General features: G+C 40.9%; 3 protein-coding genes across 3 annotated transcripts; 2 read left to right on the forward strand and 1 right to left on the reverse strand.

Annotated features, from left to right (window-relative positions):
- Positions 1-1,357: 1,357 nt before the first annotated feature.
- Positions 1,358-3,176, reverse strand: LOC110693949. Its single transcript, XM_021871133.1, has 4 exons — positions 2,640-3,176; positions 2,409-2,552; positions 1,772-2,308; positions 1,358-1,729 (listed from the first exon to the last, which is right to left on the reverse strand). The coding sequence occupies exons 1-4, from the start codon at positions 3,174-3,176 to the stop codon at positions 1,358-1,360; spliced, it is 1,590 nt and encodes a 529-aa protein (XP_021726825.1).
- Positions 3,177-6,555: 3,379 nt separating this feature from the next.
- On the forward strand, positions 6,556-7,925 carry LOC110693843 (protein SRC2-like). The gene has a single exon (XM_021871003.1). It carries the CDS (start codon positions 6,809-6,811, stop codon positions 7,751-7,753), a length of 945 nt encoding a protein of 314 aa, XP_021726695.1. The 5' UTR covers positions 6,556-6,808; the 3' UTR covers positions 7,754-7,925.
- Positions 7,926-9,578: 1,653 nt separating this feature from the next.
- LOC110693950 (protein SRC2-like) lies at positions 9,579-10,699 on the forward strand. The gene is made up of 2 exons (XM_021871134.1): positions 9,579-9,587; positions 9,725-10,699. The coding sequence occupies exons 1-2, from the start codon at positions 9,579-9,581 to the stop codon at positions 10,520-10,522; spliced, it is 807 nt and encodes a 268-aa protein (XP_021726826.1). The 3' UTR covers positions 10,523-10,699.
- The last annotated feature ends 3,846 nt before the right edge of the window (positions 10,700-14,545 follow it).

Raw genomic sequence — 14,545 nt, forward strand, 5'->3', positions numbered from 1 at the left:
CTCATAAACTTATAATACTAAGAATAAAGAATAGGAAAATTTGTCAGAAAAAACCTTTTAAATGGCTTATTTTGCAAGAAAAAACCTTATAAACGATTCCTTGTTAAAAAAAACCACCACGGATACTTTTTTTGTACAAAGAAGCCTGGCCTCTATTTTCCGGCATTGACTCTCATTTTCTGGCGTTGACCATTTGAATTTCCTACTTGCAGCCAACAGTTGGGTAAATTTCCCTCCTTTTTGGTTTGGTTCCCTAATATTCCCTCTATAAATATTGTAGGGCAATTCTTATTATCCCCAAATCACTCTAACCGAAATTAGGGAAAATCTCCACCCAAATCAGATCAATTGAAAGGTAAATTAGGGTTCTTCTTCTTGTAGTTTAACAATTGGGGTGATGAATTCACCATTAAAGTGCTCATTCGTTCTTCTCTTCTCTATAATTCTTCTGTTGTGCGTTTTTTTGGTCTTCACTAATTCCTCTGGTGCTGTTGTTAATTTTGTAGGTGAAATGGTGAATTGTGCTTGAGGCTTTCCTTGTGCGAAGCGACATTCCTAGACTCATGAAAATCCAGGAAGAAGGTTCGAGGCTTGCAAAAAGTAGGACCATGACACTAGGGAACGAGGTTGCAACACGTTCAAATGGCTGGATGAGGAGCAAACGAAATGTCAACGTGAAGTGATAAATACTCTACTAGGTGAGAGGCACAGGAGGGCAACCGAGTTGACTATTATCAAGGCTAGGCTTGCTTGCGTAGAAGATCACAACAATCTTGCAAGGGGAATGCAAAGAGGCTCTTTTCCACAGATGCAGCAAGGGGGGCATAAGCAACTTGGCATATGTGTTGTTGTTTATGTGATTGTAAGTGTGGTGTTGATGAAAATATTTAGTTAGGTAGAATGCTAAGGTTGTGGGATGCTTCATGTAGTACATTGCTTAGGTTGGTCAGTATGTAGGGGTTTAAGCTAAGAAAAGGGTGGTTTTAGCTAAGTAGGTGGTGCTAAATATTTTGTGTATTTTGGAGCCACGATCAATTGAAATAAAAATGCAATCTTATAATCTACTGTTTTTATGCCAGCTTGTTTACTCACTTCATGTTTTGATTTCTAAATATTGTCACAAATGCTGAAGCAACAATAACATGCACACAATGTAAGAGGAATTAAACCAATGAAATTGCTTAAAACAAAAATACCATACCATAACATAAGTTGGTGTAAAAAACTAGTACACCAATTGTTTTACAAAATAGAACTGCCATAACATAAGTTGGTGTAAAAAACAAGTACACTAATTGTTTTTCAAAAGATTAGTTGTCAGAGCATATTAGGTATTAACATAAAAAGTTTGATTAACTTAATGAGCTTGTCGGGTTTCATGTTGGGGTGCAGACAGTGAGATGAAATGTTGAGAAGCTTGGGTTGATTGACTCAGTTGTTGGGATGAGGTAGTTCCTGCTGCTTGGACTGCTACTGGTTGCCCTGTTGCTGCAACTTTCTTTGGTCTTCCAGGCTGCCTCTTTGGCTTATCAATAGGTGGGCTTGGATATTTATTCTTGTAATGCCCCAACCCACCACAGTTAGAGCATTTGTTTTGCACCTTTTCCCTCTTGACATTCTTCCTCTCCTTATCTTCTCCAGCTTCTTTCTTTCTCTTCTTATGTGAAGGCCTGCCAGGTAAGTTTCTGTGTGCAGGAGGTAATGGCCTGGGATAAGGAGTGACTTCCCACTGCTAATGACCTGGCATTGCTTTAAAGGTTGGAGCATATGCCTTGGTGTAGGTCTCCACATGATAAGCTGGGTGGATGAAGTTTTCAATGTCTAGCCTTCTCAATTGAATACAGGCAAGTGCATGCCAGCAAGGAATTCCCATAAGAGTCCATCTGTTGCAGCTACAAGCTTTGTTTTCCAGATTCACAACATAGGTGTCTCCTGAGTCATCAACTTCAAACTCCATTAAGTCAGCTTGACTTACTCTCATGTTGGACACTTGTTGCAGACCTCTATGCACCATCTTCAGAACAGTTGGCATGATCACACCATTGAAAGTTTTCAGCCCTTCCTTTTTTGCAAAAAACCTTCCCATTACATATTTCCTTATCCACTCCATCAACTGTAGAATAGGCTTGGCTCTAGCTTCTCTAAGAACATTGTTGAAGCTCTCACAACAATTGTTCAAAAGCATACCTGACTTGGAGGAGGTGCTGAATTTGTGTCTTGACCAATGAGCAGCTGGGATGGCTTGTAAGTAGTTAAAGGCATCTACACTCAGCCTTTTGATGTCTTTCATATGCTGCTTGAAGTGATGCTATGGCCATACATAAGCAAAAGAACACAAAAGCAAGAGACATGTAAGATATGTTGCAAATACAAGCAAGCAATTGAATATGCTGTAATACAGGTTGTACCTCTGTGGTAGATCTTGCAGCTTTCCAAAAGTGCTCTTTGTAGACAGTCCCAGGGAATTTGTTCTTGAAGTTGCTCCAAATGTGCCCGCAGCAGTACCTAGTGTCTACATTAGGCATGACTGTGGAAAATGCATCCAATAGGCCCTGTGTCATATGTTCAGAGTAAGCAATAAGCATAACATAGGTAAGTTTGGTTAAACAAAAGAACAAAGTTGTAAGCAACACAATTACCTTTTGCCTGTCACTCATGTAAGTGAGTTCATCAGCTTCATGCACCCAAGTGACAGAGTCTACAACTAACTCAATGTCCCGTCTTAACAACTCCAAAAACCATGTCCAAGTTTCTCCATTTTCTACTTCTACAACTGCCCATGCTACTGGGAAGATGTTGTTGTTGCCATCTTTCCCCACAGCTGTCAGTAGAATGCCTGGATAAGCCCCCTTCAAGTGAGCACCATCCACTCCCAAGATTGGCCTACATCCTGCCATGAATCCCTGCTTCCAGACTTGCAAGCACACATATAGCCTCTGGAAAACAGGTTGGGGGTTAAGCACTTCATCTACCTTCACAACAGCTGTACTTCCTGGGTTATACTTCAATATGGCAGCTGCATAGTCCCAAACTTTCTCATATTCCAAAGCTGCATCCCCCCAAATCATCTTGAATGCCCTCTGCCTAGCATACCATGCCAAGTAGTACCTTATTTCTACTTTACACTCTCTTCTTGCCCTCTTAATGAATGTTGCTAGCTTCCATGTGGGGGTCATCCTTCCAGTCTTCAAGGTACCTCTCAGCTAGGTACTATGAAGTAATCTTTGAGTTCTTATGTTGATGCCCACATATATGCTTAAGCCTAAGACTCTTGATTTGCCAAGTTGCCTCCCCCTTTAACTTCCTGCAATGTATCTTAAACTTACACTTCCTTCTAGCTTTGCATGTGCATTTCACAATTCTTGCTCTTTTCCAAGGACATCCACATCTATTAGCACAATATACACTCACTCTTTGGTTGTTGTTATGCAGAAAGTAAAAGTCATAACCATGGTCAATAGCATGGTATTGTAAAGCCCTCCTAAAGCACTTTTTGGTTGGGAACTTCAAGTCTTTACTCAACACCACTTTGCCCTTAAAATCAACCTCTGGGTTGAACTCAGGATACACTGGCCCCTCATCATTTGAACCAACCTCACTCACCACTTCATCATCTGAATCCACTATGTCCTCATTATCCCCAATCTGCAAACCATCCTCACCATTCAGCTCAAAATCATTATACTCAACACCCTTTGACATACACTTAATCATTGTCACTTAATTCAACATCATCATCCTGGACCTCATTGTCACTTAATTCAACATCATCATCCTCAATATCTTGGACCTCATTATCACTTAATTCAGGATCATCCTCCTCAAAATGTTGCACCTCATAGTCACTTAATTCACCAGTTGGTTCTGCCTCCCTGAAGTTGGTTGTGTCATTCTCAATAACCATCAACTGCTTGGTGTTAGGTTCTGGGTTGGTTTCTAGCAAGGTAGACAATGCAGTCAAAACAGTGACATCTGGAAGAACAGGGAAGCTGCTGGCAGAATTGGAAGGGGTACTTATTTCAATGAATTGGGTGGGTGGTTTTTTGTGAGCTGAAATTATTGGAAGCTTTGGCCTTGTGGCTCTATGAACTGGTTTGGAGGGGAGAAGAGTTTCTGAAACTGATTTGTGCAATTTACTTTGAGTGCTGGAAAACTCAGATCTAGGGTTTTTAGTTTGGAAGTCATGAACTTTGTGTGTTGGTGGACCCCCCTCTTGATTATTTAATGATTCACCAACCCCATTGCTTGCCATATCACTACCTCTCCCACTTGTGCTCTCACTGTCTGTGTAAAAACCAACACCATGCCCAGAAAGTAACCTCCTATTAACATCATCCACCTTGTCCTCATGCATAACATAAAGGTGATAAAATCCATCTTTCTCAGGTGCTTCAAGGAACTCTGCTATGTCCTTATCCCCATCTATTCTAGCCCTCCCAGTGTGTAAAGAACATCCTTTTTTCCTATAAATTTCCCCAATCTCATCAAAGCCTAAGTCAGACTTAATCCAGTAGGCAAACTCAAAATAGCAAACCTCCTCTACATTCACACGCAAAGCAATTCCATACTTTGTTGGGTGTACATTTGGTTTTTTCTCATAAGTTGTAATGTTTTTCTTAGTCACAAAATGGCCACCATAGTACATCCTAATGTTAATGGGTTCCATGAATTTAAAGCGAGGTTCAAACACATTCACTCTACCGTTGAACCTGACAAACACACCAACAAAACCAAAATTCCAGAAATTCAACACACTACAACAACAAATGAACAATTCAAGTAAAAACATTCAACAATTCAATCCAGTTTGCATGTATTATTTGAGAATCTGGGTTCCAAATCATCAAACAACCAACAACAATTAGCTTACTAATTATCATTTTTTTGGAAATAAAGACTATGCATTTAAACGCGAATTGTGCAAATGAGTAGGAAATTGAAGAACATACCTGGGTTTGTACTTTACTACGTAATTGGGAAACCTTGTATGGCGTCCAAGCGTCCTCTTTCCAAGCCTCTCCTTTCTTCCTCCACCAGCCATTGATACAGTAAGAAAATCAGTTTTCCAATTTCATACAAAAAGCCCCAATTTTTAATTTACTAATTTGAGTAAACAACTAATGACTTTCCACTTACCTCAATTAATGGTGCTGGTATTAATGGCGAGCACAGAGACATAGAGTGAGCAGCCCAATTTGATGTGAATTTGCTTCAGAGCATTCAAGGAGGCATAGGGGAGAGAGAAGAGAATACAGAGGAACATAATTAGAGGGAAATTAAGAGGGAAAATAAGAGAGGGGGTGCAAATATCAAAAGAAGTGGCAGCAAGTAGGAAATTCAAATGGTCAACGCCAGAAAATGAGAGTCAATGCCGAAAAATAGAGGCTAGGCTTCTTTGTTCAAAAAAAGTAATTGTGGTGGTTTTTTTTAACAAGGAATCGTTTATAAGGTTTTTTCTTGCAAAATGAGCCATTTAAAGGTTTTTTCTGACAAATTTTCCTAAAGAATATCATCTTTTAAAATAATAAAATCACACTTGTTCTAAAATGTATTTTTAGATTATTGACTTTTTACAATGTTATTAAGAACTGCATATACTTTAAACTCGAAGACTGTAAATAGTCAATTGTGCCAGTTATATGAGACATGGGGAGTACAACCCTTAATATGATTAATGACTTAATATGGGATTACAACAAATTTGGTTCATTAAATCGAAAAGCCAAAAAATAGCTCATATGATTGGAATAAAGTTTAATTATGCATGGAAATTAGAAACAGCATCTTATAAACTTATGTATACTTAATTACCATAGACAATATTTTTTAAAACACACAAATAAAAATAATCTTTTAATAATTTAATGAAATTGACAAATCATTACATAATAAGTGCCAAAATTTTAATAAAGAGGGCAACAATATGTAAATAAATAATTGGGAGGTAGGAGAGTACTATTCAATATTAAGGAACTTGGTCAAGTGTCAATCGTCATACTCGTCAACTTTCGCAAGCCACCAGTTTCTAATTGAATCTACCAGACTTTTATTATTTATTATTTTTTTTTCTCGTTTTTTTTTATTTAAAAAAGAAGCTTCTCACAATTCATGATTCCAAAAGAGAAAATGGCCTCTACCTACGATATCAACTAGTCCAAATCTTTATGATAGCGTGAATCATACTAGATGCCAGTGGGCTAATGACTGAAATGGATGATTACCATGTTAAATCTCTATTGATTTCAATTACCCTAAAAAAATCTCTAATGATTTCATGATTTGAGATTTTCTATGATATTTGATCATACGGAGTATAACTTTGCTTTATTTCCATTAAGCCAAGATATTGCAAATCACAAAATATATAATCCGATGAGATTTGACAGTGTTATCTTGATACTTCAAAATCATACAAAGTATCCTGTAAAAAATAAATAAAATCGTACAAAGTAAACAGTATTAAGACTTCAAAGAATCATGTATACACCTCTTTTTACTACCAATCAGACTCTAATGAGGGAAGAAACCTTATTGGATCAGATTTTGTCATTTTATTTTTATCTCAAAAAAAAAAATTAATTAAAAAAATTGCATTCACATTCCAGTATTCCACACTATTGATATTTCCGCGTAAATGTCACACAAAACAAGGGTGTTTTGTGAAAAAAAAAGAAATTGGACTATAAATACATCTTGACAGCCTACAGTATTCTATTCATTAGATAGTCTTGTTACCTATAAAACAAGGCTCTAGAATAAGCTCTCATTAGAATTTTCTCAAAATTGTCTCCTCTTGATCATCTATCTAATGGCGTCAAGATTTGAGGTAGAGGTGACCTTGTCATCTGCCAAGGACCTCAAGAACGTCAATTGGCGTTACGGCCCCATTAAGCCGTACGCCGTTATTTGGGTCGACCCGGATCGAAAAATATCGAGTCGGGTCGACGAAGAGGGGGACACTTCCCCACAGTGGAACCAAACACTTGTGGTTCCCCTCGACCGTCCCATCGAGGATGCCACCCTTCACATCGACATCGTCCACGCTTACGCAGCCGAGGACACCAAGCCACTCATCGGCTCGGCTAAGCTCCCTCTTCGGGAGGTAGTCGATGATGTTGGTATAGGCGGGCGCATCACCCGTAGTCTAAAGCTCAAGCGTCCTTCTGGTAGGCCACATGGGAAACTTGAGGTCGAGGTCGTGGTACGTCAACCAAGGTACCATGCCCCCGATCCATACAGCGCACCGCCATATGGTGTTTCTAGAGAAACATCATATGGAGGCAGCGCGCCTTATGCAGCCCCACCATCAGGGTACCCGCATGCGGCCCCACCTTCAGGGTATTCGAATGCGGGCCCCCCACCTGGGGGCTATCCATACGGGCAGCCCCCATACGCCCAACCCCCTTATGCAGCACAACCTGCATACGGGGTTGGGCAACCGGAATACGCACAGCCCTCGAGTTACGGTCAGCCTGCATATGGGCAACCGAGCTACGGGCAGCCAGGAGGCGGGTACGGTGGTTACGGGCAGGGGGCCCCAGTAGAAGAAAAGAAGAAGAGTAAGTTTGGAGGGATGGGGACAGGATTAGCTGTGGGTGCAGTAGCAGGAGCATTGGGTGGACTGGCATTAGCAGAAGGTTTTGATAAATTAGAAGATCATATTGCCGATGAAGCTGCTGAAAGGGTTGAAGATGATCTTGCTGCTGATGATGGTGGTTATGATGATGCTGATTATGGTGGGGATGATTGGTAGATTATTTCATTTTGTTTTGTTTTTCTAAATGTGTAAGCAATTACATTTGATCTTAGCTTTAATCCTTTGATTTTAAATTTACATTAATGATCATGTAAATGTTACGCATTTGGGACTTTGGATGTTATCAAAGTGGAATAAAGTTGACTGCTTTATCTTATGGTCCAATAAATTAATGGTCCTTGTTTAATGCCCCACCTAATTTTTGATGTTATTGTATGTTCTTGTTCTTGTAGATTGGTTGTCGAACAATGTAGTATATGCTTTTGATGTTTCTAGTAACTTGTACAAGTTTGAAACAATTGAAATTTTTTGATTAAGTCAAACTTGCTAACCAAATAACCAATATAAAGCCTAAATTTGAAAATAAATAATTTGGGGATTATTTGCACAATTGGGCCGGGTTTAAAAAAAAAATGGATTTTGACAATTTTGTCACCCCTTATCCCTTAATTGGATCGGATTTCTTAGACTTATATAGTGTTTATATTTCATACGTTTTGAAATTAAAAGATCATGAGACACCACAATTTTAATTGGGAAATCCCATAAGAATAATTCAAGCTAGTGTACATAAAATAGTACAGAGTGTCAAGGATATTCAAATACACACTCTATTAAAGATGCATTCGAAATTGATGTTACATATAGATGAGTATATATATGTAAAATGGTAAACGAAGATATTGGTGCAAGATGCGTCTATAAAAATATATGATTAAGGAGGAAAAAAAAAAAAAGGTCGAGTCTAGTCAACTCCAACGTGGTATATAAAAACAACTCACACCAAATAAAAATGTATATAAGGAAAATAACTCATTATTTCGATTCTTCTTTTACGCGTATTTTATTTTGTTACACGTGTTAATATTTTAGAACGAAGGAAGTAATAATTACCCTTTAAAAAAAAGCTAAGAGTCTAAGACTAATTACCAAGAAATGATTATGATGAATAATTAAAAAAAAAATGATTATGATGTATGTATAATTGCCAACCCACAAACAAAATATATGCAAGCTAATTTAAAAACACATTATATTAGTATGTAATCTTGTACTCCATACCGTAAAGAAAAAATAAATGAGTTTAATTACTTGTTAGATGAATTGCCCATGTTACATTGAATCACGTTTATCTTTAATTATTAATAGGTAAAATTATACTTCCCTTGTTCCAGTAATATTGTAATAACTGGACTTTTGCACTATTTATATATTAAATAAAATATATTTATGTGGGATTTTGTTAAATTCGTCTCGTAAAATACTTTAAAAAAAATAGATATTTAACATATAAAATGTGTTTTACGATGGGTAATTTCACCTTTGTTGCAATATTAATAGAACGGAGAAAGTACTATGTCATGAGTGCATGTTGACATCATTTGTCACACCTTTCAAGTAGATGATTGCTTGAATTAAAATTTCGGATTCTTAAAACGTAAATCCAAATCACAATTGGATTGGCTCATTGCCAATTTGATGATGAGTAGTCATTTCTCATTCTTAATTAGAGACCACTTTTCTTTAAAAAATTATCAAAGAAGGCATGGAACATCAAACAAAACTACAATAGGATTGGTGTTGAAGTTATTCTGCCACCCGCGGAAATAACACGGCTAAGCTATTCTATATTTCCTAGGAACAATTTGGTCCCCTAGTTATACATTTAAAAAAAAAAAATTAATGCCAAATTTGAAAATACACTGAATTTATATATATATATATATATATATATATATATATATATATATATATATATATATATATATATATATATATATATAAATAAAAAAAAAAGAAAAGAAAAAATAAATAAAAGAATATGCTCCGCGTATATGCACTTTAGTGTGCTCTCACTACCTAAAAAGCTCCTAGAGAACATTGATTTAAAAAATTAGAAATAAATTGGTACATTGAGTCCACAAACTTTAGTATAAATAGCCATATACATTAGATATCAATTTGTAGTCCACATTACTACCCAACTACAAGAAATCTTCCTACATAAGTTTTATACAAGATACCCTACTAATGGCATACGAATTAGAGGTAACATTATCATCCGCTAAAGATCTCAAAAATATCAATTGGCGTTATGGTCCTATAAGGCCATACATTGTGGTATGGATTGATCCAAATCATAAAGTTACAAGTCGGGTTGATGACGAGGGGGACACGAGTCCAGAGTGGAACCAGTCACTAATTGTCCCCCTCGTCCATCCCATTGAGGAGGCCACCCTATTTATAGACGTAGTCCATTACTCATCTCCCGATGAGGACACCAAGCCCCTCATCGGCTCAGCAAAGGTCGATCTTTGTGACATTGTGGACGACGTTGGTATTGGAGCTCGTGTCACACGTAGTCTCAAGCTCAAGCGTCCCTCTGGCAGGCCTCATGGGAAGCTTGAGCTCGAGATCATGGTACGTGATCATAGATACCGTGGCCCAGAGCCGTACCCTACACCTCAACACGTCGAATACAATGCCCCACCATACCCATATGGGCAGCCTGCACCATATGGTAACCCGGGGTACGAGCAGCCCACGTACGGATACGGGCAGCCAGCAGGGTACGGGTACGAGCAACCGGAGGAGAAAAAGAAGAGCGGGTTCGGAGGAATGGGGACGGGGTTGGCAATAGGTGCAGCAGCAGGGGTGGTGGGTGGTATAGCATTAGCTGAAGGGTTTGATCAACTAGAGGATCATATTGCAGATGAAGCTGCTGAACAAGTTGAGGATGATCTTGGTGATGAAGATGATGAATAAAGTGATTAATTAATTAATTGAATTGGTGTGCATAATGCTAAATCAATGGTAACGATTGCATTAGCTTGGTTATTAACTTACTGCTTAATTTATCTGAGATGTTGAAATAATGCACTTATTAAAATGTGTATTGTGAATTTGTGATGTTACAAAGTTTATATAAAGTTGACTTAAAGCTCCTTGAATGTTTCGTGTACGCATAAGTGGCATAATGTAGGTGTTTCGGGTGAAAACAATGGGACCTTGCCGAAAGTCCGATGAAGTGGTGAAGACTAGATTCGATCCAAGTAATGTTGGGCCGAGGGTTTCCTGCACAGTAAACACACGTAAACTAGCCTCGGGGGTGTTGCCGAGGAAGGCCCCTCCGATGCTAAAGTCAGTACAGTGTGTTGAAAGAGAAGACTATGCAAGAGAATTAGTTGCTTGAGGCTTTGCTTGAATGAATGTACAAATGTAATATTGATGGCTTTTATACCTCTTCATACATGGAGAAGTTGGGCCTTAGCCCAATTGGCTTGCCTTGAGGACTGATCTTTGACTTTAGCATAATTGGAGAGATGAACTTTGACCTTGGGCTTTTAATTGGATCATTTAATGCCTAAGCCCAATTGGACTAAATTGGACCCAAACAACTTGCCCCCCAGACCCGATTTGGAAGGATGACGAGTCGGGTTTGATTTAATCAGAAAAGGAGGGAAGTGAATGATTTAATTAATCCAAAAATTTGAATTTAAATCGTAATTAATGAGATAACAACGGTTAAGGCGGATGATTGTGGAAGTTGGACGGATAATGGGCAGTTTAATCGCAAGGTCGTGTGTTTAACGGTTACTTAGTAGGGTATTTAATAGAAATTGAAACGCGGACTCCCCGTATTCCCATTTCTGGAGATATAATCAGAGGCGCGTCATCTCTCCTCACTTATTCACCAACACAAATCCAGAATTCTCGAGAGAACCCAAGAACCCGCATCAAAACTTCGCAAATTCCCCGAGCATTAAGCTTAGAAACTGAGACTTGCCACTACCAATTCGTAAATCGGCAACTTTCGCTTCAGATTAAGGTAATTACTTTGATTTTAGTTTATTTTTCTTCGAATTCGAACTCCTTCCCTCTTTTTTTTCGACTTTTTTCTTCGAAATTATCAATGGCAAGAGGAGTTAGGGGGAGAGCCCGTGCTCCAAGAAGAGCAAGGCCAATTCCCGATCCTAGGAACAGGATTAGGACCTGGAATGGACAAAGAGCAGAGTCTGACCCTGCTGAAGGGATTAGGGCGACTCCAATTTCCTCGGCTCCTCCTCAGAGAACGGAGGGGCCGAGCGCTTCTGGGCGGGACGATGAAGTTCCCGCTGTCCTTTGGGATATCCTCCCCGGGTTTTCAAAGTGGGAGGATGCCGAAGTAGCTTCGGCCATGATAAAGAACCGCCCCTACTCATGGTGGGTGGAGAATGCCGAACAGTATCGGTTTGCCGAACAAATTAAGTTGCATTACGGCATCCTTGAAGCTGATGGGTATTGGTGCCGAATGCCCGTGGCATCCGATAGAATCCATCGTCCACCCCCGGGGTATGTGGGGGTGTACACAAGACAACTTCAGTATGGGCTGAGGTTCCCTTTGGACGTATTCGTCCGAGACTTGCTGATCCATTACAATATTTCCCTATGTCGGCTAACCCCTACTAGCATCCGAAGGGTGATGACATACTTATGGGTCTGCAAGTTCTTCAAGTATGTGCCGAACCTGCACTGCTTCAAAAAGCTTCATCGGCTAGTGCCAAATATTCAAAGTGGGCACGGAAGTCATGGTTCCGGGTGGTACCGGATTGAGTCTTGGCCCCAGTACCTAACCATGTGGCCGAACGACTCTTCGGACAAGGACTGGAGAGGTCAATGGATTTGGGTTAGGGCACCCACGGACCCGGGCCACCCTTGCGTCTTCAGCGCTCCCCGGTACCTTGCTGAGCCTGATCCCGACATGGGAAGTCTAGGTCCCCCCGCAGATAACGGGCCGGATCCGAACCTTGATCAACAGAATATCTTCGGCAAGCTGCCGAACCGGGGGGGCAGCGGCCGAATGCAGCATATCCCGGAGACTTGGCTCCCCGATACGCATTATGTTTTTCCAAGAGAACATGCTAGCAGCTGTTGACCTCAGCCGAAAGTTTAAGGATGGTAAGCTTCTTCGGCTGGGGCCGAGGCTTTTTAATTATCTCTTTTTCTCCTCTCACTTCGCTTTTTTATGATGTGCCAACCTAACTGAACTGACCTTTCCCCTTTTCTTTTTCAGAGCGGGACGAGACCAACGTCGGCATTAACTACGCTCGTCTTGGCGTCAACCGAGAACAAGTTGTAACTGATCGGGCCCCCTTTATCACTGAACCGAGGCATAGGGAAGTTCATCTAGACTCTTCCCACTTCCAAATTGAGGCTGTTGCTATGTATCAGAGGCAGAAGCCTTGGTGGAAGAAGAGAGATCCCTGGTTTCAGCTGCTGGACGAAGAAGCTGAAGCTGCCCGTACGGCCGAAGAGGTTGCACGGGTTATTGAAGCTTGTGAAGGAGGAGAAGGGTCCTCCAGGGCTGGTGAAGAAGAAGCTGCAGCTAGGGCAGCTGAAGAAGACGAGGCTTTGCTGAAGACCTCGGTGAGCTTTCAGACTTAACTTTGTCTGTTTCTGTTTTTTTTTTTTTTTGTACTCACATTCTTCCTCCCCCTGTCTTTTACAGTCTGAAGAGAGTAACAGACACAGAGAAGGGAAAGCCCCTGTTCGTCCCGAAGACCAGATACAAGAAGAGTCTTCAGACTCAGACATGGACGAGCAGCCGCTTCAGAAAAGGCGCCGAAGAATGGCCATCATCGGCCCGCATGACTTTCAACGGAGGCCGATGACCATCGGCGTTGAAATAAGGGAACCCGAGGAAGGCAATGGATCGCCGAGGGTTCCCCGGCCACCACCTCAATCACCTCCAAAGACCCCCCGCCACCTCCTGAGATGGAGGTGGATCAGAAAACTCCCGAATCTAAGGGAGGGGTCCAAGAAGAAGTTCAGGAGAGTGATGTTGAGCACAAGAATGAGGATGCCGTGATGCCCAGTGCCGAGGGTTTCACGGCAGACATTGCAAGAGAGGTTGAGGCTTTCGTCCTCACCCCTGAAGAAGAAGAGGTCATAATAATTGACTCTTCTGAGAAGGAGGATGCTGAGCCATCCAAAGTTAAAGAAGCTCCGTCATCATCCTTTCCTTCCTTCCAGACTCTGCAATCTGGAGAAATGGGTTTCTCGACCCCCGAATTCCAATCCCAGATCACATCTGGGACCTCATATGGGGTCAGAACCGAGAAGGTGCTGCAGCCTACTTCGGCGATTTTGCTGGCACGTCCGAAGTAGATAGGGCAAGAATCTGGTCGCTGAAGGCCACTGCTGGGATGGGCGAATCCGGCAGATCAGTTCCTGACCCAGCCAGGTCTAACCAACTGCTGATGATGCAGGTGATCACTTGTGCTCATGTTTTCAGTTCGTGCACAATCAGACTCTCACTGTAGAGCTGATAGATACCCTACAAGATAGGGTAGACGCTGCCGAGCACGACAAAAAGGTAGCCGAAGAGGAGTTAAAGCTTGCTAAGCTGAAGCAAGCAGCAGCTGAAGAGAAGCAGCAGAAGGGTGAGGAATACGAGAAAAAAGCTGCTGAAGCCTTCAAAACCTTCTGCGACGCTATGGAGAAGGAAGTTTTTCCCCCACTGATGGAAGGGGAAAAAATCCTCCAAGAGCACATGGGAGTGGACATCTCCAAATTCAAGGCTACCATTGAGAGCCGAATCCAGGAAGGAGCTGCTGCACAAGCTGAAGTGCAGCAACGGCTAGAAGCTCTTGAAGCCAGCAGAATGGCTGCTGAAGAGATGCTCCAAGCCAGGGATGTCCAACTCTCAGAGGCTGCTGCTGCTGTTGCTGCTGCTGAAGCTCAGAGAGCTAAGCTCCAAGAAGTTGAGGATCAGCTGATGGCCAAAAAGAAAGAAGTGGCCCAGGCTTA

This window comes from Chenopodium quinoa, unplaced genomic scaffold, assembly GCF_001683475.1.
Source record: "Chenopodium quinoa cultivar QQ74 unplaced genomic scaffold, ASM168347v1, whole genome shotgun sequence".
Taxonomy (NCBI): domain Eukaryota; kingdom Viridiplantae; phylum Streptophyta; class Magnoliopsida; order Caryophyllales; family Amaranthaceae; genus Chenopodium; species Chenopodium quinoa.